At 44.0% G+C, this 26,066-nt stretch overlaps 2 protein-coding genes across 3 annotated transcripts; one reads left to right on the forward strand and one right to left on the reverse strand.

The window, feature by feature from the left end:
- On the reverse strand, positions 1 to 7,069 carry LOC134437617 (gametocyte-specific factor 1). Of its 2 annotated transcripts, none has more exons than XM_063187098.1 (7): positions 6,965 to 7,069; positions 6,255 to 6,357; positions 5,955 to 6,058; positions 3,286 to 3,406; positions 2,508 to 2,594; positions 1,237 to 1,294; positions 1 to 336 (listed from the first exon to the last, which is right to left on the reverse strand). In XM_063187098.1, the coding sequence occupies exons 2-7, from the start codon at positions 6,334 to 6,336 to the stop codon at positions 273 to 275; spliced, it is 516 nt and encodes a 171-aa protein (XP_063043168.1). In that variant the 5' UTR covers positions 6,337 to 6,357; positions 6,965 to 7,069; the 3' UTR covers positions 1 to 272. The 2 variants fall into 2 exon arrangements, with proteins under 2 accessions (XP_063043168.1, XP_063043167.1); XM_063187097.1 differs by having other exon boundaries at positions 6,960 to 7,052.
- Positions 7,070 to 8,691: 1,622 nt separating this feature from the next.
- Positions 8,692 to 25,879, forward strand: htra3b (HtrA serine peptidase 3b). Its single transcript, XM_063187099.1, has 9 exons — positions 8,692 to 9,528; positions 14,483 to 14,582; positions 17,638 to 17,860; positions 19,652 to 19,846; positions 21,531 to 21,563; positions 21,667 to 21,781; positions 22,009 to 22,066; positions 22,752 to 22,847; positions 24,281 to 25,879. Exons 1-9 carry the CDS (start codon positions 9,102 to 9,104, stop codon positions 24,447 to 24,449), a joined length of 1,416 nt encoding a protein of 471 aa, XP_063043169.1. The 5' UTR covers positions 8,692 to 9,101; the 3' UTR covers positions 24,450 to 25,879.
- Positions 25,880 to 26,066: the final 187 nt, after the last annotated feature.

Raw genomic sequence — 26,066 nt, forward strand, 5'->3', positions numbered from 1 at the left:
TCATGATGTTAAACCTACATCTTTATTCGTACAATGAAAAATACAACTCAAATAAATAGTCAACAGCAACGCACAAATATTTAGATTTTTAGTATAACGCTTCCAGCAACAATCGGTGAAAGGACTGAAGTACATAATAGACAACTGAGAACATGAGGCATCTTGACAACTTAAAAGAACAGTTTACATAAAAAGAGAACTGAAAACGAGGCATCTTAACAATACTTAAAATTCTCCATCTCCAACATCATGCCTGCTTTGCCTCCATTCATTTACTTCCAGGGAAGTATGCGTGGTGGTCTCAGCCCCGTGTCCAGGCTGTTCGTCACCTCAGGGCTGAAACAAAGAAAGATAAACAAGACCTTAAATGTCAACCACCAATATGAAGATAAAACCATTTTTAAATTCATAAAAATGTACAGATATGCATGACTGATATAACCAAGCAAGATAAAATGGGGAAAAAAGTACATCCTCACAAAAATAAAGATTTATTAAAACATTATAAAGAAAATCACATTGCATGAAAAATAAAGTAATGCAACAACAACGCATCTCCAGAATAACTCTAATGCCAAATGTATCACCTGCTTGGCAATTATACAAGGCCTTAGGATTGTGATGAAAACTCCAGTGTGAAATAAGAACGGGAATAAAATAAAAACAGAGTTGGTTTGTCTGCACTGTAGGTGACACAACAGTTAAGACCAACTTGATATATTGTATAATGGGACTGTGATAGATACTCAAAAGAAAAATGGCCATGCAAAAAGATACAGAGTCCATGTTTTTATTGCCATTCTTTTTTTGTTTTCTGATTCTTGAGCATTTTACGCCATATTATCTAATTTATGACTTTTCTGGCATTTATTTTTTATCTTTTCGGCATAATATTGCTTATTTTTTGTCTATTACATGCTTTCAAAATTCTAAGTCAGCCACTCAGCATACCTTGACTGAAACTTTTGCCAAATATTTGTCTTGTTAGTCAACCAATTTTAATTATTTTGTTGGTATTAATCTAACTGTTAAGCACACTGAGCTGCATGACTTGTATGGATTGTACTATACAAATTAAGTTATGTGTTGCTGAGTTACATATTAATTGAGATAAGATAATGCATCAACTTAACATCTTGGTTTGATAGTGTTGTGGGGTCATATAGAAGTAAAAAGAGCCTGCTGTACTCAGTTTTATGTTCTGAACTTGTGTACGAATGAGGTCAGTGCACTCACCTTGGACTGAGCTGGGAGGTGACCCCCCACACGAACGGAGTTGTTCCAATCTCAATCTCTGTGGCGGTGATGAGAAATCACAGCAGTTAGGAGCCATTTGAACACTTTTGTCGAAACAGACTTACAAACGAGGACACAATCAATAGCATAGCCAGGGCTGGATTAAGATGGCATGGGGCCCCTAAACTACAGGCTGTTCTGTCTGTTGCTATGTTGAATGCTTCTACTACTAAACTAGCTGTCATTAGATACATGTTAAGGGTTTAATAAAAATAATCAGTCAAGTAGACAGCATTCTCTGATCCATGACAGCGACATCAGGACTTGATTGCTCAGTCGTTGGTGAGAGTGAGAAGGAGAGGCTTTTACTTGACAATGTTCTCCCTCTTTCTTTCACAAATTACACCGGCACTGCCATTTCCAGTTGCCTCGCTTTTTAAAATTCCAACAACGGGAACAGGAAGCAAATTCAATGCACAGAAGCCTGTACATAAGCCAAAGAAAATTGTTTCATCGTTTGGAAATAGTTTGAGCGACCGTGCTAAAACTAAAGCTTTTATTGCAACGTCAGATAGAAAGATCACGGCTGTTCATTTAAGAAAATGACAACGGCTCAGAAAAGACGGCTTGTTTAGTTTGAGACTAGCACAGTCTCTGCCATGAGGATGGTCCTGATCTGAAATGCATCAAAAAGTGTAAGGTGTGCGCACATCCCAAGTAGCAACTAGCTACGGGTGCAGAATATCAAAAAACGTACAATGAGAAAAGGAGAAAAAAATATTCGCACACCGTAAAAGCTCCCTTGTCGTGATTTTAATGTGAAAAATGGCACAACGTTTCGAGCAGCAAGGTCTTCGTCAGCCATTTTTCACATTAAAATCACGACAAGGGAGCTTTTACGGTGTGCGAATATTTTTTCTCCCTGATCTGAAATGCAGCATATAATTTCCAAATGCATCCCCATCAAGCCTCTCACCAGACTTAGGTGGTGTCGCCTGACGTTTCCATCTCGGTTGTTCCTTTGATAAGATGTGCGCTACCGCCATCTATCGCACTAAGTTAACTCCATTTATTCTCAACCTCAAGTCTCCAAAGGTCTCATTACCGAAGGTCTCCTAAAGGGACGTTCACCTGACATCACATGGATCCAGGAAATGTGCGGGCTTGATGCATCTTACTCTACTGGGCAATTCTTTGATGATATCATGTTAACAGGGCAAGGCTGGTGGGGCAGGTAAAAATGTTCATAAACTCATAACTATTCAACTCACCCTTATCCCAGTCCTCACTGTTTGGTACAGTGATGGTGCTGATTGGAACAGTGTATTTCTTCCTCAGTTCCTCCTGGTTGCCGCGCACTACCAAGAGACAATGAATACAGACACACACACACTCAAAATCTCCTACGCAAATCACATTATAGTGAATTACTTCACACACTCACCCTCCCACATCACCACATTGACAATAAACCATTGAAAGGGAATGGTTGGAAAAGAGAGAACATATCCAGTAAGCAGCAGTTCTGTGTGGCAACAACGCCTTGTTGATGCCAGAGGAGAATGGCCAGTCTGGTTTGGGCTGTTAGAAAGGCAATTGTAACTCAATTTGCCGTTTGTTACAACAAAGCTATGCAGAAGAACATATCTAAATGCACAGCATGTAAACCCTTGAGGCATTTGGGATACAGTAGCAGAGGACCACGACCAGAACAGGAAACTGAGCCTACGATTCACACAGGGTCACGAAATTGAACAATAGAAGATTGGAAAACATTGCCTGGTCTGCTGAAACACTGAAATAGTAGTCAAAATTTGGCGTCAGCAACATGAAAACATGGATCCATCCTGTCATGGATATTGTTTTAGCAAACATTGGGCCCCTTAGTACCAATTCAGCATTGTTGCAATGCCACAGCCTACCCGAGTATTGTTGCAGGCAGTTAAAGTAGTTCTGAAGGCAAAAGGGGGTGCAACCCAGTTATACAGTAGCAAGGTGCACCTAATAAAGTGGCTGGTGAGTGTAGCCTATAGGAAAAGAAGATCTTACCATCTTCCATCCTCAGCTGATCCACACAGACGGTCATATGCTTAGACAGTTCATCCTTCAGCACGATGTGTCGTGCGTTGTATGGGCAGGTCCGCAACTCACTTTCCATTTCTGGATGATTCTGTAATTAATTAGTAATTAGACATGGTTCATTATCATGTACATGGAATGCATAATTGCAAGACGTGACAGCAGACAACAATGACAAGTATTGCGGACCCATAAAATTCTAGTACTTTTTCCTGAGCTGTAATAATGTTATGAAATAGGGATGCAAATTATCGATTAACACATTGAATACCGGCGGTGCTCACGGAATTATGTCGTAGAATACCAGTGTTCTAAGCCCTTTTTTGACGTTTTTTGTAGACTCACAGCGTATTATGTGATAGGGCCACTGAAATATGTTATGACTCGTTTGAAAGTGGAGACGCTGCCCTCTTAGTAGGTGAAAACGGTGTGTCTCTACGAGCTTTTATTGCCGAGTAAACCCGCGCTAAACCGAAGCGGGTATCCATGGAATTCAGCTACAATCGGAGATATTGAGGTTTTTGTGAAGGGTGCGCTTCTTCAGAATGTGACGAGTTTGAAAGGGGACGAGTTGGTTTTAATCACAATTTGGTGCAAGGTTAGTTTCAAGTCAAGTTTCAAGTTTCAAGTCAAGTTTATTGTCAATTTCTTTACATGCACTGGTCATACAAAGAATTTGAAATTGCGTTTCTTGCTCTCCCATGCAGACATAGACTAATCTAGGTAAGGACATAGACAGTATAGACATAGACAGTACTCATACATGGACATAGACAGTATGGACGTAGACATTGCTCATACAGCTCTGACACGCATCTTCCTGCTCGTCAAGACACACCTCCTGCTCTATACCACTACGACACCGGCAATCAAAGCCCTTCGAAATCCACGTTTTTCACACAGACTGAACACAAACTCTTTGCACACATGCAGAAGGTCGGACATTTGCTAAAATAGTTCCCGATGACTCCCGAAATAATAGCCCAACATTGACAACAAATCCCAATGATATGATGCTTAGATGTAGCCCATCCGATCCATATGTAGCCATCTATGCTAGCTTCTGGCTTTTCACATACAGGTAGACAGTTCAACATGGGGGTGAATAATCAAATAAACTTATCTGGTTGGCGATCAAACTTCCAAATCGGAGCGCATTACTCCAATTACAATTCGGGTGCCATTTTGATCCAAGGATCTGGTAAAGGTAGCAAGCCCAGAAAGTTCAAGATACTCCTGGCACGATATACAATGGTCTCTCTGTTTACCTATTGCGTGAAGTCAGACACAATACACGCTACCGATCGTACTAGGGAAACAACAACATAGCACGATTCACGAATACGGCAGCACACCTCCAGCTCTGTCACACTACCACACCGGCAATCGATGCCCTTTGAAGTCCCCGTTTTTCACGTGGACAGAACACAAACTTTGCACACATGCGGAGGTGAGACATTTGCTAAAATAGCTCCCGATGACTCCCGAAATAATAGCCCAACATTGACAAAAAATCCAAATGATATGATGCTTAGATGTAGCCTAGCCCATCCGATCCATATGATATATAGCCATGCTAGCTTCTGGCTTCGATTCCCTGATTGTCGCTCCCAACGCAGGACGCTCCCCGGTCGGCTCGCTCCCACTAGCCAGACTATCGATCCCACCGCCATATAACGGAGCTAGTGGACTACACGTCCGGGAGCGATCTCAGTTGGGAGTGTCCATCTACCTCCCCTGGCTTCTCACATACAGGAAGACACAGAAACGTATCTTTTTGGCGATCAAACGTCCAAATCGGAGCATTACTCCAATCACATCTCGGGTGCCATTTGGATCCAAGGATCCGGTAAAGGTCTAGCAAGTCCAGAAAGTTCAAGATACTCCAGGCAAGATATAATGGTCTCTGTGAAGTCTGCGTGAAGTCAGAGACAACACATGCTACAGTGACCGTACTAGGGAAATCAATGCAGGCAGCGCGATCATAGGAGCCTATTACAGATAGTCTACGGTAGGCGACATGGGTTGGCATCCAGACATCTTGGTAAGTTAAATTAAAATATCCAAATCATAACACTCAAACATCATAACAATCAAACAACTTTTGACTGCAAATGTTGTCATTTATGTCCATCACAGAGCTACCAAAATCACATATATTGTCCATTGAAGGGTGTAGATTCAAAATATGATATTTAAATGCAAAAACGTATTTTTACGTTTTGGTATAGAACGCATGGGCGTGAAAAACGCATTATTACGTCGTCGGTACTCAATGTGTTAATTCATTAATCGTTAGTTGATTGCCTTATCGATCGACTTACGATTAATTGATAAGCAGTGTTTTCCCCCCCAAAATCTCCATGTTCCTCGAAAAAAAACTACTAAGTCTAAAAATGTATATTAAAAAGTGAGATAAAATGCTACATTTAAATGAATTCCATTTAAATTCTTTAGACCACGGGTGATTTAAATATTCCCACTATTGACATCCCTTTTCAAGCACACTCTTCTCATGCCCATTTCACCTGGGTCTCTTGTCAGTGGAATTGGCGATTAATTGCGATTAATGTCTTTTAATCGATTAATGCATTGATCGATTAATCGTTTGCATCCCTAATATGCAATAATGTAATTACCTTTTTGCACTTGAGAATATGGTATGGAAAGCGACACTGTCGGATCATATGGTTAGGATCATAGGGACACTTCACCAGCTTGTCTGGATTCCAAGCATCCTCCCCTACAGCAAAAAGAAGAAATAAATGTACAAAAAAAACACGTGTATTAGCCCCCTTAAAAATACTCTTATTCATCTCATTGTCATTCAACATCTAACCACTTAATTTCTTCAAACAGCAGTCATTCTATGAAGGAACGAAAATGACCTGCACCCACTCAACATGAGCGCATCATCTGTATGAGCGAAACCACCTTACCATTGGGCTCATCTTCTGGCTCTACTTCACAACTCCTGTAGGAGTTCAGTGGACCGCATGTAGATCCCAGACTGGTTGCCATTTCCGCACGGAATTAGAAAACCTACGAGATTATACAGACAAATGACACGGACACATAATTGTCTTTTGACTCAAAACGTAATATTTATTTTCTGAATATATGTTGTGTTCCAATGTTGTCCCATTAATTTGTCCATGTGTCGATGATGGGCTGATAATCCGCGAATCATGGCTCCAAACAAATTAATTTGCCCCCTTTGTCAGTGCTCTGCAGACTAATTCTGCAGGGGTTCCCAAACAGTTCGCAAATAGTTAACATTTTAATTCGAAATTCACATGAAAACTAAACACTTGTAAGCATGTAATTAATAGTTAACCAATTTGAAGAACTGTTAAATCATATGAAAGCATACTTTGAACACAAGGTTATAGTTCCTTCACTTCGCGACTATGACATGACATCCCTATATTCTTCGAAAATAAGTTTCTACCTTACTGGTTCGGCGTGGCTACATTGGCTAACTTGATGTCGCGAGCTAGCATAGCTAATCCAGGTTCAAACAAATTAGCTCATAAACTACACCAGCCTGCGTTCGTCATGTGAAAATAAATGTTATGTTATTTGATTTTTGATGTAATACAAGTTAATGCTGTCGGGGGGAACAAACAACAATTGCCAATTACTTTACCGCACTGCGAAACACGTGTCCTGCTCCTCAGCTTCAGTTTGCCTTGCTTTGAGTGAATAAAATCTAATGATGATCTGTGGGTAGTAGGCTAGATACGGAAAACATAGAAGGACAATTTTAGTTGATCACATGATCGAGGAGAACGGCACCATGTCTGTGTATTTCACAGCCGACATACATCCATCCACTCTTTCATTCTTTCTTTCTTTACTTACTTACTTACTTACTTAGGCCTACCTATTTATAAAACTTAGTAAACTTTCATGTAAAGATCAAATGTGGCAATAGGCAACCCAATTTCAATGAGCAGCATAGTTGTATAGGCCTACCTTTTTTGACCATTTCCTGCACAGTGCCCCTATAAGACAAGTAAAAAGAGGCGTATGTCGCTAAGCTAGTGAAAGTCAATGGATCCGTGTAGCATGTAGCATCAATAGCCTAGTAATATAATATAAGTAACATTATGTAGGCATATAACTATTGCCTAGGCCTATAGGCTAGCTATTTAAAACTTGGCATGCCAGTGTGTGGTAGTAGGCCTATTACTGTATCCCATTTGTTAAAATACCCCAAAACAGTAGCATGCAGTCTGCACGACATATAGAAGTTATCCTTATTTTTAACCAAATATTTCACATTATGCAAATTAACCAACATATCTGTTTGAGATTAACTTGAACTGCATTTTCCGTGCAAGACCACTAGGTGTCACCTGTTGACTTGCCTCCCAGAACAACGTTGAGATTCTCAAACGCGTGCGTGTGTGTTGGTTGATTTCTCACAGCAGGCCTACCTAGAACTAAGGTTCAAGCATAAGCAACGTTTTTTTTACAGACTGAAAAACAAAAACAAAATGATGAAATAAATGGATCCAATATGAACATCTGGCCAATCAAACTCATCTTTCTAGCACCTGAAAATTAATAACGGAGGGACGTGGGCAGATAGGGCTATATCATCATGACAACAACTAGGCCTATTCGGCATTACAGAATGTGGACCTGCAGTTCCTTCAACTCCCATATGAGATATAGACTTTGTTTTATTTGACGCAACAAAGGTGACAACGTCCCCAATGCACATTTTCAACGGCAACTTTGTTTGCGGTAAGTGCTGAAAATGATTGACTGTGTTATTTCAAATAAATATTTTCATGGCTGACGAGAAACACTGACACGGTGGGGTATTTATACTCCCTGACTAAATAAACCATCTCGCCAAGTCAGGACATGGACAGTTGCGTGGCAGCAAAGGGCTCTGGACCTGTCCAGTATCTGTGCATTGGGAACCTGAAATGGACCATGAAGGTGGCTTCGGCAGGACCCTGCCATCATGTTTTGAAGAATTACTTAACACTTTGAGTGCACGCGGTGTTTGTTATGTGCACTCTCTGAGTGCACTTGATCAACAAAAGTTGTGCAGGCAGCGCACGCGACTGACGCGAGTGAATGTGGTGATGTGTAGGGTTTGTTTATCTTTGACTTCGCATAACACTGCGAAAGACTTCTTTCATTCTTTGACTTCATTTTGGTTTCCGAGTCATCGCCAGATGTGAGACCATCTGAAGATGGTGATGAAAAGTTTTGTACATCAGTGCAAACATCCCACTGTGCTGTGAGGAAACTACACGGGAACGAACGGGTGCGCAAAAACGTGCGTAACCGACTGGTCCGACATCTCCGCCTCCTGTGACGGGAAAAGCAGTCTCGCTGATGATGAGAGCCGAGAGCAGTGCACGGTTAGAGACGAATTTAAAAGCAGCGCGTGCATGCACAGCTAACTCATTCAACCAACTGTCCTGCAACAGTTCAGGAGACTTGCACTTTTGTTTTACGGAGTAGTCCAGTGTAATTGCTCACGATTTTTGCCTGCAGCACAAAATAGAACTTGCCATTGTGTTCCCCCAAATGATGAGAGGATTGTTTCTTTTTTGCGCAGCAAGAGAGTCTGTCTTCTTTGAATGGGGATCTCCCAACTGTGTACGCCTGGCGTAGGCAAGAAGACCCTTGAGACGCACAACGCCGGCCATCTGGAGATGCACTCATTGTAGTTTTGTTTACTTCGGCGACTACTTCGTCTTTTCTTTTTTTGTCTTTCTTTTGCCTAGTAACGATTCACCACGTCGTATAGCTTAAAGATGCAGGTGTACAGCTTTGTTTTCGCAGCAGTTTTATTGTACATCAGGAGTTTCGTGGAAGCGGAGCCCACGAAAGCTAACAAGTGCCCTGCGCGGTGCGACGTGAGCACTTGCCCAAGCCCCAGCTGCCCGAGCGGGTATGTCCCCGACCGGTGCAACTGCTGTTTGGTTTGCGCACAGGGCGAAGGAGACCCGTGCGGCCGCAAAGACGACCTGCCCTGCGGCGACGGGCTGGAATGCAAGCACCCTGCCAACAAGCGGCTGTCCAAAGGCGTGTGTCAGTGCCGATTCACAAGCAAGGTATGCGGCAGCGATGGAAAGACCTACGGGAACGTGTGCCAACTGAAGGCGGTGAGCCGCAAGGCTCTCCAACAAGGTCTCTCCGGTGTCACGCAGATCCACAAAGGCGCCTGCGAAACTGACCTAGGTGAGGTCTTGTTTTATCCGTCATAACACATTATAACAATACAGAAACTTTCTCTTTTGTTATTCTTTGTGCCATGTCTACCTAATGTATACTATGTTTTTAAATGGTAAAGAAATTAATTGCCCCAACTTTAGACTTGGCTTTGAAATATTGTAGGCGCATTCATGTGTCTTAACAGAGACGTTCTAAATGCAGAATAGAGAATCTTTGGTCTTACTGTGTGCACTGCGCTGTTCTGAACATCTGATTTTAAACCCCTTCATAATAATGACCCATCACGGTAGTATGCTTTGAGCTCCAGAGTCGATGGCTACTGCAGCTCGGCATTGTGTGACTAACTGGCAGGCAGCCCTATCTCAGGCAGACAGTTTTAATGGGCAGGCGCCGACGTAAAAAGCCACAAAACCCAGCATCAACCACCACCACCAGGCCACTTCCCACAGCCACCCCCGGAGGCAGCCCTCTGGGGCTCACCACGACCACCACACTACAGCCCTGCTGCAAATCAGGCATGAATGAAGTGTGTGTGTGTGTGTGGGGGGGGGGGGAGTGCTGTTATTGTCAGCATGTAGTATGCTTCCACTGTGTGTGTGTGTGTCTGTGTGTGTGTGTGTGTGAGTGTGTGTGTGTGTGTGTGTGTGTGTGTGTGTGTGTGTGTGTGTGTGTGTGTGTGTGTGTGTGTGTGTGAGAGAGAGAGAGAGAGAGAGAGAGAGACAGAGATAGACATACAGACAGACAGAAAGACAGAGAGACAGAGAGACACACATGCACACATTTTTCATGCATAAGTGAATGTCTTTACACTATGTGTGTGTGGGGGGGAGCTCGAATGTGTAGGAGAGAGAGAGAGAGAGAGAGAGAGAGAGAGAGAGAGAGAGAGAGAGAGAGAGAGAGAGAGAGAGAGGTTGACGTGCTTGAAAAAAGACAAGCCATCTCCATCCTCCCTGCCCGAACGGCATGTTGCACCCCTGCTGCAGTAACGACCCTCCACAGACGTTCCAAACCAGCAAGCAGCCAGCCTCTGCCTGTGTCTGCGAGCCAGCAGGCCTCTCCCCTCTGTCTGTCTGCCCAAGTCATCCCAGGCAGGCCTCTGCCCTCTGTCTTCCCCAGGCCTCCCTCCCCTCTCTCCCCTCTCTGTCTGGGGGTCAGTGTCAGACAACAGCTGGCTGGGCGGTGGAGAGAAAGCTATGGAGGGGATGGAGGTGGTGGAGGATGGGGATGGAGCCAGGAGAGGATGGAGGTGAAGGATGGGGTTAGAGGTGATGGAGGTGGAGGATGGGGATAGAGGTGGTGGAGGTGGAGGATGGGGATAGAGGTGTTGGAGGTGGAGGATGGGGACAGAGGAGGTGGAGGTGGAGGTCAGCGGTGTTAGAAGGAGAGCCAGGAGGTGGATGGAGGCGGTTAGGATGGAGGATGGAGGGGGTTGGTTGGATGGCAAACAGAGGAGCAGTGTTAAACACTCTTCTGGCCTGGCTTAAGGGCCCCGCTGGGAGAAGGCAGGAATTGTGGGGCGGCATGGACAGGAAGTGCCGTGATAGCAGCGAGGTGTGCAGCACAGCACAGCGCAGCGCAGTCCAGCACAGCAGACCTTGGATGAGGGAGAGATGCTGCTGGTGTGTGTCTGTGTGTCTGTGTGTGTTGGCATGCATATCGGTGAGCAGACACAGGGTGTGTGTGTGTGTGTGTGTGTGTGTGTGTGTGTGTGTGTGTGTGTGTGTGTGTGTGTGTGATGTCTGCGTGGATGACGGAGATTCTGCTGTTCTGGTGTGTGTGCAAGTGTGTTTGTGCATAGGTAATGTCTTTGTGCGTGTGTGTGTGTGTGTGTGTGTGTGTGTGTGTGTGTGTGTGTGTGTGTGTGTGTGTGTGTGTGTGTGTGTGTGTGTGTGTGTGTGTGTGTGTGTGTGTGTTTGTTGGCAGTCACTGTGTGTGCTTGCTTGCGTGCGTGCTTGCGTGCGTGCATGTGTGTGTAACTGTGCATGTGTCTGTAGTAGTGTATGTGTGTGCTTCCTCCCTCATCAGTTGTTGACCTAATTTTAGCCCCTAAAACGCCAGAGTCGTAAGCTTGTGAGTCATTACCCTTTAAGTGGTAGTTTATCGGGCTGCAAACCTTAAGTTATGGGACCTGCTGCTTTGGCTTGCACTCCTCCAAATAGAATAAGGCCTCTTTTAGGTCCTCTGACTCCCTTTCACATTGCTGGGAAGATTTTTTTACTCTTTTCACGGAGCGCCAATAGCTGGAATGTACAAGTGCTTTAAAGCTGATACCCCAAATAACAACCAAAATTAGAGGGCTCCCTTCCTTGCCTGTGCCTATGTATTAGCATCGGGGCGCTGCGGTCTGTCTGCATTGTAAAAAAAAAAAACTGGAAACCTTTATGATTAACCACGTTAGGAGCTGAAAATGTCTATGGGAGCATACAATGATTTCAAAATCATATGGTGTGTCATCACATTTTTTACCAGGGCTCTGATGAGGGATTCATGACTGTCTCTGATTTCAAAAGCTGAATTCTGTATGGGGGAGTAGGGCCTTTGTACTGAACCCAGTTACCCATGATGGCATGCAGGTGGATCAACAGTAGAAACAGTCATTTGTAGCCATAATTCATTTGTTCATGTATACCCATAATTTACAAAACTATCAATTTATAATAAACCTGGAACAGCTCTTCAGTTACAGTACCTAGATGCATGTGAATTTGTCATATCGTATGAGTTCATGTTTGGTCACTAGTAGAAATAGTTCAACTTTGAAGCTGGTATTGCCCACATCTAAAGCCTTGTCTCCTCATCTATGTATGTGAGCATCTCCTGAACCCATTGGATGCAGACTAGAGGCAAAGGCTTTACAGGAGACTGAGTTTAGACACTGCACAGGCCCAAGGTCTAACTGTGGTGCAGCGCAGGAGATGCACAGCTCCGGGACACATCATCAAACCAACGTCCTCAGTCGCCTTTCCTTCCAGTTATAAAAAGTAGCAATGCCATGTGTCCTTACCTGACTGGTAGGCCTGTAGCTCCACTGACCAAGCATGTCCAGAGAGAGCCCAGAGCTCCCTTTAAGTATGGCCTGGACAGCAGTGCAGAGTGATGCCAACAAGAGGAGAAAAAAAAAGGTTTCACTTAGCCTACTGTACCTCAAGGAAGTGGCCCTATACTGCAAATAGTCATGTAGAGTTACATAGGCACTTTCATGGCTGTCATTATCTTGTCAGCTGAGAGAGAGAGACAGGGGCCCTGGCAGGCCTCTCTCTTTCCATGCCCACGAGCAGGGGCTGGACTGGCCATCTGGCATAGCGGGCATTCCCTGCTGGGCCCTGCACCCTCATGGGCCGCTATTTTCAGAAATGTAAAAAAAAGGTGAGTCAGTTCTGCACAGCTAATTATGAGGGGCCCCTTTACGTAATGCAAAAGTGCCCCGGGCCCTATTTCTCCCCCAGTCCAGCTAATTATGAGGTGCCCCTTTAAGCCAAAAGTGGCCGGGCCTCATTTCTCCCCCAGTCCAGCCCTGCCCCTGAGCCAAGTCGAGCAGCAGTCAGGCTGGGGTTTTGGTGGGAGGCCAGCCTTCCCAGTGGAAAGTCGAATGGCACGGCTGGCTGACTGGCTGACCACCTCACCGTGGTGTGGTGTGGTGGTGTGTCTAGCCTTTAGCCATAGCTTTGGATGAGGTAATTTTAGTGGCCACTTTTTTTTTTTTTAGATCCAGACAAGAAGTGCACTTGGGGGAAAAGTACGAGTCATTTTTTTCCCCTTTCTTTGTAATAACGGTTGTGGCGCACTGAGGTTTTGGCTGGAGAGGCTTACAAGATGACTACAGTAAGTTTGGGGTTTTGAAATGAACCCCATAGCCTTCCACAGACTAAAGTGGTTTTGCTAACTCATCGCAGAATGTAGGCCTGCAGCCTCGAGCTAAACATTAATTGCGTTGCGATTAATCTACCGCTGATCGTGACTGGCTACTCAAATGGCTATTTCCAGTCCTGCTCCTTGTGCCAAATCACTGAGAATGGTTAAACCAACCAACCATCCCTGTTGGAAAAATGGAGTCAGCTCAGTAAGGCATACCAGAAATATTCACCCTCATCAGTTTTGGGTCACTAGGACAGTACATGGGTGTAACTGTTAAAGAATGACATCCTTTTGCAGCCAGGGTTTCAAAAGGAAGGGTGTGTGTGTCTGTGTGTGTCTGTGTGTGTGTGTGTGTGTGTGTGTGTGTGTGTGTGTGTGTGTGTGTGTGTGTGTGTGTGTGTGTGTGTGTGTGTGTGTGTGTGTGTGTGTGTGTCCTGCTGAAGTGCCAAGACAGGCACAGGAAACGGTCATGAGATGGGGAAAATACGCCCAGCACTGTGCTGAAAATACTCAAGGCTGGAAGAACAGCACTGTCTGTTCTCAAAGTCTCACTTTAAACTTTACATTTCCTCTTGCAAGAACGGTGATTAAATATCATGACTTCATCATGAGGTAAAGAAGTTGTTCTTTTAGATGAAATTACACTATGTAGGCTACTCTTTGCGATGGGCGACAACAAGCCACTCAAGAACCTTGTGGAGCACCTCCCAAAGAAATCTGAAGGAACTTCATCACACTGATGATTTATCAACACATAGGCCTACTTTTAAAAATATATATATTTTGAGGGGCTTTATGAGGGGCTTTATTTGATAGGATAGTCTGAGATGGTGACAGGAAGCGAGTGGGACAGAAAGACAGGGTGGGACTCGAACCGGGGTCCCCTCGGGCAAGGCCAAATGTGGGGGGCTTAGCACGCTGCGCTACAGTGCCCCCTATATCAACACATAATTGATTTGCTGCAATTAAGATGACTCGTGATTTGTTTCCTTTTGTGCATATCATGTTCATTTCAGACTGTATAGTGTAATGCTTCATAATGTAGGCGAACATTTACTGAGCAATATACTAACCTGTACCATTTCATTTTTTTCGTGCCCCTTAGGTCCAATACATCCCAACAGCCCGCGGTACAAGTTCAACTTCATTGCTGACGTGGTGGAGAAGATCGCTCCTGCTGTGGTCCACATTGAGCTCTTCCTCAGGTAGGCCAGCACTTACGACATGGGTGTTGACATCCTTTATGTGAGTGATGGCTTGTGTTGTCTATATATCAGTAGGTGGAGTAGATAACTCCAGCTGAGTGCATGTATACGTATAGTTGTTCCTTAGACAGGCCAGCACTTTAGGTATGGGTGTTTGCATCCTTTATGTGAGTGAGGGCTTGTGCCATCTGTGGTAAGTTTGTCAGTGGTTGAAAATGTGGTGGGGAAGATTACTCCAGTTTGACTACTTGTAGTTTGTCAATAGCTCCAGCTGTGGTGCACATCTTCCTTAGGTAGGACTCCATATGTAGAGTAGAGTAGAGTAGAGTAGAGTAGAGTAGAGTAGAGTATCGTTTATTGATCCCAGGGGGAAATTAAGGTGTCAAGTAGCATACACACATAAATAAAGACATAAAGACATTGTCCACAAGACATAACACACATATTTACACATAAAATAATCATATATAGCTCACTGTTGCATACTTATTGCCAAGGCATCTCTCTCACACACACACACACACACACACACACACACACACACACACACACACACACACACACACACACACACACACACACACACACACACACACACACACACACACACACACACCAAAAATATAAAGTGTAAAGTGTCCACAGTGTTCACATGTGCCTTAGCTAAGTGGCACATAGTAGCCAAGACAAGGTGGCCATAAAGTGTCCAGGTGGATGGATGTGACTTCTTTTGCGTGAGTGAGGGCTTGTGCTGTGTGGGTAGTTTGTCAGGTGGAGATAGCTCCAGTTGTGGTGCCCATTCCTCAGGTAGAGCAGCACTTTAGGGATGAGTGCTGACGTCCTTTATGGGGATGTGGGCTTGTGTTGTCTACTGTGTCTAGGTGAAGAAGGTAGCTCCTGCGGTCCACACTACAGCTGTTGCTCAGGTAGGATACTTTATGGATGTCTTTTGACTTCGTTTGTGTGACGGAGGGCTCGTGTCATCAGTAGGTTGAGAGAATACCTCGAGCTGCGCTCAGGGTTGTTCCGTATAGGTGGGTCAGTAGCACTTTAGGTGTCGACTTCCTTTGTGTGGGTGAGGTTCTGTACTTTCTGGGTATTGGCCAGGTTTGTCAGGGGTAGAAGAAAGCTCCAGCTGTGTGGAGTTGTTCCTCAAGAAATTGAGTGGCAGACTGGAAGAAGAAGAAGAAGAAGAAGAAGAAGAAGAAGAAGAAGAAGAAGAAGAAGAAGAAGAAGAAGAAGAAGAAGAAGAAGAAGAAGAAGAAGAAGAAGAAGAAGAAGAAGAAGAAGAAGAAGAGACACGGAGAACCAAACAGGATAATAACAAACAAGAATCCCTGGCAGAAATAGAAAATAGAGCCCGGGTGTGAGAGAGAACGAGGGCATTGTTTCTGAAGGGGATGTACAGTATACTAAGAGACAAGTCGTTAAGCCACTGAGGTCATAAATTCAAATAAAGACTCAGTTTAAGTGTGAAGGCTTTGTAGTGTGTTCACTCATGCACACACACACACACACACACACACACACACACACACACACACACACACACACACACACACACACACACACACACACACACACACACACACACACACACACACACACACACACCTGGGACAAATTACTAGTTAACGCAACCATTGTGCTGCAATTGGGGACCACAGTGTCCACAAACGGATGGCTGCCGGTGTCCTTTTGCAAGTGCCAGGAGGAGATTAAAGAGAACAACAAGTGAGAAGGTTAAAAGAAGCCCTCACGTCCTGCCCAGGGAGTATGGCGCCGAGGTGTTGTTTTATGATCAGGACGTTGGAAGAATCGTGCACTGTCTGTTCTTTTTTTTATGAGTTTGAATCTTCTTTATTCTTTGTTTAAAGTCCATTGTTTGAACGTGCTTTGAGGAAAAAGAGATTCTGAAGTGTGCCCAGAAAGCACTCGTCTGTTTTGTTCTCTGCGGTCATGTAGATTCTAGAAGATGATGTTGCTGAGTAAAAGAGAAGAGGCCTCTACACACCACACACATATAATGCACTTCCAGGGAGAATACATGGTCTTTTGAATTGATGCCCCTAAGACTGGGAGGCGACTCATTGAATTGCACCCAATGCTTCAGTGGTTCTCGGGTTTTTTTGAACAACTGGACCTCATCGTAAGCCTGCCAACGCCCCATTTACCTCTTCATAAGCCTGTCAACACCCCCCTTAGTATTAAAAAAATGAAACGGACTAATGCCCCCAACTCAATTGTATCCTTCTCAACGCCCCCCTAGGGCTCCCCAACGTCCCCTGGGGGGCTGTACCGCCCCTGCTGAGAAACACTATTATACATAATCCCATTTCTTGCACTGATTGTTTGTAGCACTATGCTTTTGCATGCAGAGGGATTTGTATAAGGGAAACTTTTAGCCCATCCCCTGCCCATGTTGAGTTCCATCCTAGACCCTTTCTAAATTTGATTTAATGTGAGCCTAGCATGACTAGACCAGGACATGCTTGGATTCACCTCAAATCTCTTCAACATCCATCTAGCTCCTGAGGTCTTGAGAAAAAAATCTCTGCCTTCCCTCTCTTCTCCATCAACAACCACCGCTCCAGGCTTTCTCCTCCCAAACCTCATTCCGTTCCCAGACATCCTCTGTCCAGTGGCGCTGGGTTTGCGTGTGTGTGCTGCAGTGAGGCCTGATATGATTGTGACCTATTTGTTGCACTGATTAGCTTTTGTATATTTTTGCATGTAGAAGGATTTGAAAGGTCTTTTTAGCTCACCCCTGATGTGATGAGTTTCTAAAGCCCCTTCCTCAACCTGATTTGACTGGGCTCAAGGCTAGGATAGCCTATGCTTGGACTTACACCAAACCTGGGCTGCATTTCTCGAGAGCATCGCTGTTAGCCAGTTAGCAACTTGGGTAGTTGTCAGTCAATGGGAAATTGCATTGCAAACAACAAAGTAGCTCACATAGCTAACAATTATGGTTTCAAGAAATGCACCCTTGGTAAACATCCCCGCCACCCCATCCATCTTCTTCCCTCTCTCCCTTTTCTCTCCCCTTTCCCAGACATCCTCTGTTTGGCCGGACGGTCCCTCTGTCCAGTGGCTCTGGCTTCGTGATGCTGGAGTCGGGCCTGATTGTGACCAACGCCCATGTGGTGTCCAGTACCACCCCAGTGTCCGGCCGACAGGAGCTGAAGGTCCAGATGCACGACGGGGAGGTGTACGAGGCCACCATCAAGGACATAGACAAGAAGTCCGACATCGCCACCATTAAAGTCAACCCTCAGGTAATAACCGGTGTGTGTGTGTGTGTGTGTGTGTGTGTGTGTGTGTGTGTGTGTGTGTGTGTGTGTGTGTGTGTGTGTGTGTGTGTGTGTGTGTGTGTGTGCGCGTGTGTGTGTGAGTGTATCCGTGTGTGTGTGTGTGTGTGTGTGTGTGTGTGTGTGTGTGTGTGTGTGTATCGGGATGTGTGTGTGTGTGTGTGTGTGTGTGTGTGTGTGTGTGTGTGTGTGTGTGTGTGTGTGTGTGTGTGTGTGTGTGTGTGTGTGTGTGTGTGTGTGGTGTGTGTGTGTGTGTGGTGTGTGTGTGTGTGTGTGTGTGTGTGTGTGTGTGTGTGTGTGTGTGTGTGTGTGTGTGTGTGTGTGTGTGTGTGTGTGTGTGTGTGTGTGTCTGAGTGTGAGGGTGTGTGTGTGTGTGTGTGTGTGTGTGTGTGTGTGTGTGTGTGTGTGTGTGTGTGTGTGTGTGTGTGTGTGTGTGTGTGTGTGTGTGTGTGTGTGTGTGCGCGCATATGCATGTAAATGTAGCCTATAATGATGGGGAATAATGTTGGCTAACGGCTCTGCAAAACAACTTCAAAGACACTGGCTAAATATTGCTCCATCTCTGCCATACTGTTTGTCCCCATGGAGACAGACGTGCCATATTTATCCATTCACGTGTCTTAACAGTGTCACACTTATAACATATTACATTGTATTTGGAGCTCCTTTCAAAGTACCGAAGGTCACATTACAAGTGCACAGACAAAACAAATCAGCGAAACAAACAAAAAAGACTGATTAAGTAACTGCGCATGACCACACTTTCAAATCTTCAGTGATTTTCACTAAAGTTTGGGTCTCTCTGCAGTACATTATATTTGTTCTTCTTTGGTATTGCAGCGTGTTTACATTCAGGGGAAACTCAAGTCAGCCTGAGACCACATTAACTGTTGTGTTAAATCAACGCTTAAGAGTGTCGAATTTGAGTGTCGAACATTGTTTTAATTGGTCCTAAGAGTTGAATTAACACTGCAACATTTGCTGTGTATGGCAGTGTTTACATTCAGGAGAAACACAAGTGAAGCCAGAGACCACAAATAACTGTCTTTACTGTGGCTCATTAATCCACCCAATTTGGTAGTTGTTTGTAAAGGTTTGTCTTAAAGGTAACCATGGTTATTATTTTACAGCATTGACTTTAGGGTGGAGGGATGTTTATATTTATCCTCTCAGCTCCTGTACTCATGTGTTTTCACTTAACACCCCCCCCCCTCTCTCTCTCTCCATATCCCTTCCTCCCTCACTCATTTAATCTTTGTCCTCCTGTGCTTAAACATGCTTCCCCGATGACTTACTCCCTCTTAACCAAATATTTTTACTGAGTTGTATTTGCTTATCTCTCTTTCTCTCTCTTCCCCTTGGTTCCTAGTATTTAATCAATTTCTGTCTTTATCGCGGCAGCATATTGTAGTTGCTGTAAATGTGCGTCCCATACGCCCACTTGCACAGATGTGTTGTCTGACCTGCGTTTGTTTTCGTTCTCTCTGTCTCTGTCTGCCTCTCTTTGCTGAGTGGCCAGTGGCTCATATTGACCTCATAGCACATTGAGCTGGGGAAAATGATACTGTATGTTTTTTAAGTATTAGTCAGTGAAAATCTTAAAGGCTAAACATCTCCATCTCCATCTCCATCCCTGTCCCTCTGTCTGTCTGTCTGTCTGTCTGTCTGTCTGTCTGTCTGTCTGTCTGTCTGTCTGTCTGTCTCTTCTTCTCACTCTATCTCCTTCCCTCTCTTTCTCTCTTGTCCTGCCTGATGTAGAAAAAGCTGCCCGTGTTGGTGTTGGGCCACTCCACTGACCTGCGTCCGGGTGAGTTTGTGGTGGCCATCGGCAGCCCCTTCGCCCTGCAGAACACGGTGACCACGGGCATCGTCAGCACGGCCCAGCGGGACGGCAAGGAGCTGGGCATCCGCGACTCCGACATGGACTACATCCAGACAGACGCCATCATCAACGTAAGACACAGACGATTTATCATAGTGGAGGGGGTGGAGGGTGGAGGGGCAATTGCCAAAGTTTGTTTATGCTAACACTAATGAGCATTACACACACCATAATTTTGGGTTTTTTTTTTAGACACATACGGTTCATGCACAAGTGTAAGACAATCCCTAATGGGGGCATGGTAGCTCAATGACCTAGGACGCTGTACCATTATGCCGGCGACCCGTGTTTGATTGCGACTCACCCTGGTTCGTTAGCCAACCCCTTCCATCTCTCTCCCCCCCTAATCATTTCCTGTCTGTCTCGACTGTGCTGTCTGATGAATAAAGGTGAAAAAGCCCCCAAAATAAATTTTTAAAATGTCAACTCTTAATGAAAAATGCTGGAGGGGGCAACATTACATTATACTGTAGGCCTACCATTTTCCTCCCAGTTTGCAGTGTTTTTGAGTCCAAACCACCACATTAATTGACATAGCTGAATATGACACAAATAATAATAGGCTACTGTACAGTTCTTATTAAACATAAAAACATACAGGAAATTGTCTGACATGGACTACATCCAAACAGATGCGTTCATCAACTTAAGACAGCAGGGGCATTAATTGCTGAAGCCTGTTTATGCTAACGTTAATGGGCATGACACACACACACACAGCCGTGGGCTCAAATTGTGTTTGAGGGGTTTCTTTGGACATATATCAGCGGGTGTTGTGCTAGTAACTCCAGACCTCAAGGGTGTCCCTTAAAAAAAACCCTGACGTTATGCTACAGTTGTTTAGAGAGCACTGCAGTGATTCGTGCCCAAATCACTGCATACTGCATTAAAAAGTACTCTTTTGTTTGCAGAGTTTTGTATGTTGCATTTTTAGTCCAAATCTCTACATTCACCATTGATGTGTCCGAACATGGCATACATTTACGATAATATAGTTCTAATTAAACATAAAACATATAATAAATTGTCTGACATGGACTACATCCAAACGGATGCCATCATCAGCATGAGACTGCAGGGGCATTAATTACCGAAGCCTGTTTATGCTAACGTTAATGAGCATGACACACACACACACACACACACACACACACACACACACACACACACACACACACACACACACACACACACACACACACACACACACACACACACACACACACACACACACACACACACACACACAGCCGTGGGCACAAACCTCATTCAAGTGTGTGTGTGTGTGTGTGTGTGTGTGTGTGTGTGTGTGTGTGTGTGTGTGTGTGTGTGTGTGTGTGTGTGTGTGTGTGTGTGTGTGTGTGTGTGTGTGTGTGTGTGTGTGTGTGTGTGTGTGTGTGTGTGTGTCTGTGTGTTCCATCTGCAAGTGTGTGTGAATGTTTTGGAGGCAGTCTCTAAGGCTGGTGGTAGTTTATTTTCATAGTTACACTGTACTTCAAGCTGAGCCAGTTGGAATAATTTTTTTGGGGTGACATGATGATACTGTTTGATGCGGAGCGAGGTTCTGTTTCAGCAAGGAAGGAAAAATATGTTCAGGCCCATACAAAAAATAAATAATTTGGCCAAGATGTGTATCAGACTATCACACATTTACATACATACATGTTTCTGTAGGCTACATACAGTAGTATCTAAACCAGGGCTCTAAAAGCAAAAGCTTACCACATGGCTCTTATGTGTTTGAATTCTCTACAGTATGGAAATTCAGGAGGGCCGCTGGTGAATTTGGTAAGTTGAGTTTCCTCATCTCTTTTTGATCTCAAAGGTAGCATGGATTCATGGCTGTGTTTGTGTAACCAAAAGGAATTCATTTTGTGAATCATTTTGGCAGGACGGGGAGGTGATTGGAATCAACACCTTGAAAGTGGCAGCTGGGATCTCCTTTGCCATCCCTTCAGTCAGGATAACACGATTCCTCAACGAATCCCTCGGAAAACAAAGCAAAGGTATTTTGTTATGTATCTATTCCTTAATCCCACCCACCATTTCTTTATTGCCTCTTGGATTTATTAAAGTATTAAATGGTCACATCCCATTGTGAATAGATTGGATGAAGAACCCAAAACATTGATTTCAGTTTGACCTTACCAGTGTTTACAGTTACGGACGTTTGTTTGCTTCTTGTGTTAGCGCTGCCTTTTGTTCACTCCATTTTGTTATTATCTCTTTCAAGAAATCCGAAGTGTTAAGAAGCGTTTTATTGGAATACGCATGCTGACGATCACACCGAGGTAAGCGGCAGGAGGACAGCTTCAACATACACACACAGACACATTACACTGCATTATATTCAGCTGCTGTTGTTATTTAGAGTGACTTACAGTTAGGCGTAGGGACAGTCTTCCAGAATCGACTTGGGGTTAGATGTGTAGATCAAAGGCACTTAGTGCATGCGTGCTACTTACATACAGTGCACATTCTCTTGAATGTAAACACGCTGTAATACCAACGAAGAGCCAATGGACACACACACACACACACACACACACACACACACACACACACACACACACACACCTAAAAATTTTTTTGTTTCAAGTCAGTATCGAGGTTCCAGTGACCCAGCTTCTGAAAAATAACACCAACCATGGCCAAATAATAACTGGTTTCATAGTCCAGGAAGCTGAACCGCAAAATATGCATAATGCCTACTTACTGTCAGCACTTTAAACAATACCACTTTCATTCATGAATAATAGTGAATACAGTAGATGACTGCCAGCAATACATAATAATGCAATAAAGATGAAATATGTTGTTAACATTGGCACAGGCCTCAGACTGTCTGAGGAAGCAGCTTGTAAATCTGTATGTTTTTCTTTTCTATTCTTTCTTTCTTTCTTTCTTTCTTTCTTTCTTTCTTTCTTTCTTTCTTCATTCCTTTCTTTCTTCATTCCTTTCTTTCTTCCACTTCAGCCTGGTGGAGGAGTTGAAGCAGGAGAACCCCGACTTCCCAGAGGTCACCAGCGGGATCTACGTCCACGAGGTGGTCCCCAACTCCCCTGCTCAGAAGTATGTGGCAAACTCTGTGGCAAACAGATCAACACTTATAGAGAATGACCAACACTCAGAGAGTTGAAATATCACTGGGAAAGTTACATTGACAAGTATCAAGTCAAACACCACATCCATGAGGTGGTCCCCAAATCTCTTGGTCCTCCATCCAGACACCAATTCAAAACAATACATTCTGCAATGTTAATTCAACACATAGGCAAGTAGGACCAGGGCTGTTATGTTAAACCCTCTAAGTGTTGAATTGACACTGCCAACATTTATGGTGAAAAGTGTTGAGTCAGGTCCCAAATTCATGAGGTGGTCCACAAGTCCCCTGCTCAAGTGTAGGTGGTCCTCCATTCCACACGTCGAAGCAAAGAAAGAGCGCAGAGTCAAACACTATATCCATAACTCCCTTCTTTCATCGAGGGTTGACTTTGAGACTCGAGAGAGATCTTCTGACGGATGGGATTTATCCAGAAGGGTTCATGAGTAGGTCTTGTCATGGTGGGGGTGGTTATTATTCCATCACTTTCATGGAAACATTTCCCCTTTTCTTGGCTTCAAGAAATAGCCTTGCTCTAAGAGATGTAAGGGGCCTTTAATTTTAATTATTTACATGTATCAATGCCATATGTAATATGTGGCTATGAGTAACCCAGTCAGTGTGATGACTCAGTGCCAGACTGAGATGGTCTTGGACTAATGGCTGTTGTACAGTCATTGGTTTTGAACACGTGCACAGTTGGGTTAGGGAGTATTTCGGTAGGAAGGATGCTGAGGTTGCAACCACCAGACAGGAGACCTAGACAGTTAGAAGGATTTGCCAAGGCTGAGGGCATCACGGTCACTAGGGATCATGCATCTTACGTGGCAAATATATTCATACTGTATACGTGTAGAGCAAAATCATTGCATAGGAAAACGTACTGCACATAGAAATGTAGCATTCATTGCAGCAAATCCATGGTTTGTACAACTCATATCGTAGTATTGTGATGTCTGTGAGGATATTAGGATAAGGTTAGTTAGAAGTTATTTGGATAAGGAACAAAATGTCTTTCATGCTCCAAGAAGAAGTTCAGATGATTATGTCTGTGGCGCCACATTTATTCAAATGTGGATGAAGGCACATCTTATAGCTTACGACTGCCTCTAAATAATGATTTGGTGTTTTGATACCACATTGGCTTATGTGTCAGTATTTAAATGCCAACACACATTTTGCAGACTTAACCAACACTGAGCTACAGATGCTTAAGACAGAGCCCCTGTTATAAGTTTGCTGTTACCAGAATGTCAATGACGTTTTGGATCTGTCCACTGTCCAAGTGGTGTAGTACTATGATGATAGACAAGTTTTTTTCAGTGAGTTACAGTGGTGTAAGGGTGTGTGTTAAGGGGGTTACCGAACTGACCTTGAACCATTCTGTGCGTCTTGCTTCCAGGGGCGGCATCAAAGATGGCGACATCATCGTGAAGCTGAACGGCATGCCGCTGCTGACGACCTCCGACCTGAAGGAGGCGCTGACAGAGGAGACGGCCCTGCTGCTGGAGGTGCGCCGCGGCAACGACGACCTCCTCTTCAACATCCAGCCCGACGTCATCATGCACTGAGGAGCGAACACGTCACGGAGCAGTGACGACAAAAGGACAGAGGGGACAGAAAGCTCATGCTTGACATGATTTGACTGTCAACGACAATGCTAGACATGACAAACTGTCAAAGACAATGACTAGTCAAACTGTCAATCAAGACGGACAAAAGCCAATCAAGACTGAGAAAAGACAATCAAGACTGAGGAGGAGGAGGACAAGGGTTGTCATTTTGTGACCTTATGCGACGAAAGAGAACAGCTTGGTTGAAGGCTATTAGTAGCCCTATCCCGTAAGCTGATTGATGCTCTTGGAAAAGTCTACAAAGTTGTGACTCTGCTTTGACAGTCGAGATGAAACAGCCTTAAGGCTTCAGCTTATGGCCAGCCTTTATGAAATTAACAGCTTGGATGTACAGTGCGGCTGGCCAGTTATAGTACTGAAGATGTTGGCCAGTTTTAGTAGTGAATGGGTTGTACAGGTCTTATACCATGACAAATGCCTCCTGAGATTTGAATTTCAGTTGAGACTGTTCGAATTGTGTGATTCAGTGCTCTGGTTTATTCTCGATTATCATTACGATATGCTGTAATTTCTTTTTTTCCCCTCTGTATGACATGTCCACTTCAATGGGCCACAGGTGTAACAGACACATAGAAATGTATCGAAACCGTTTACAGTATTAAGATATTTTAACACTGACCTTTCTACTGGTGCAGGTTTAGCACTCGGTTCCTCAAAACATGGAGATGGATGTTTAATATTGTTGGTTGTTGCTGGAGACACCACATCTGAAATGTCTTTGCTTCAATTATGAGGCCGTGAGAACATGAAACCTAAGCCTCGAACCTCCTCAAGAGTCTGTGTAACATCAACACACAAAAACCAAACTAGCTGGTATGAATCCAATAACAGATGTGACGAAAACTGGGAGAAGTCAACACACGTGGGGAGAAATGAAGTATGACATGATGAGCTGGTTGTTTGTCTTTCTTGAGTGAAAGTAATTGTAGGACCAAAGCATTGTACTTGTTTTGTTCTTTGTTGTATTTTTTTGTAAATTGAGCTGTTGTTTTGTCTTATGTGCAGGTGTGTTTGGTAAGATTATCTCGTTTAGAACCTATTAGGGGGGACCAACAATAGCACTTATGGATCTACATATAGTATAGGGAGCTGAACTTAAACCTTAATAACCATGTTTTGTACTGTAATGTTTATATTCAAGATTTAATTTTGGAATAGGAGAAAAAAATAGTATTAGTAAAGGTAGCCCTGGAATAGGCACCTTATGGAACAGGTTTTGGGACCGTTTTTTATACTGTATTCACATTTTAAAGATTTTAGGGTGTTTTTTTTATTTGGTTGCAAATACCTGCAGGGTGTATCCACCGGAATGAGTTTTATACTGTTTCTACACAACAATAAACAAGGTGGTGTTTTTGGACGTTTGACTGCTCCCCTTTCTGCGAAACTATGCCATGTTTATGTTCCCCTGCTGGTTTTTAATTAGGCCAACTGCCGAGCACATTAACAGTAAAAAAAAAAAAGTACCTTAAACAGGCACTACTACACGTCTGTGAACAATTTGTTGTTGCCTGCAATGACCTGGAGTAGACCTTTGGGTCTACAAAAATTTTT

Source organism: Engraulis encrasicolus, chromosome 21, assembly GCF_034702125.1.
Source record: "Engraulis encrasicolus isolate BLACKSEA-1 chromosome 21, IST_EnEncr_1.0, whole genome shotgun sequence".
In the NCBI taxonomy this organism is placed as follows: domain Eukaryota; kingdom Metazoa; phylum Chordata; class Actinopteri; order Clupeiformes; family Engraulidae; genus Engraulis; species Engraulis encrasicolus.

Excerpts from the sequence above, each read along its gene's own strand:
- LOC134437617 (XM_063187098.1), bottom strand. The coding sequence starts at position 6,336 with ATGGCAACCAGTCTGGGATCTACATGCGGTCCACTGAACTCCTACAGG. Across the intron at positions 2,595-3,285 it reads TCAGCTGAGGATGGAAGATG|TGCGCGGCAACCAGGAGGAA; the intron begins GTAAGATCTTCT and ends GTCTCTTGGTAG. Across the intron at positions 337-1,236 it reads ACCTCCCAGCTCAGTCCAAG|CCCTGAGGTGACGAACAGCC; the intron begins GTGAGTGCACTG and ends TCTTTGTTTCAG.
- htra3b (XM_063187099.1), top strand. The coding sequence starts at position 9,102 with ATGCAGGTGTACAGCTTTGTTTTCGCAGCAGTTTTATTGTACATCAGG. Across the intron at positions 19,847-21,530 it reads AGACAGACGCCATCATCAAC|TATGGAAATTCAGGAGGGCC; the intron begins GTAAGACACAGA and ends AATTCTCTACAG. Across the intron at positions 22,848-24,280 it reads CCCAACTCCCCTGCTCAGAA|GGGCGGCATCAAAGATGGCG; the intron begins GTATGTGGCAAA and ends TCTTGCTTCCAG.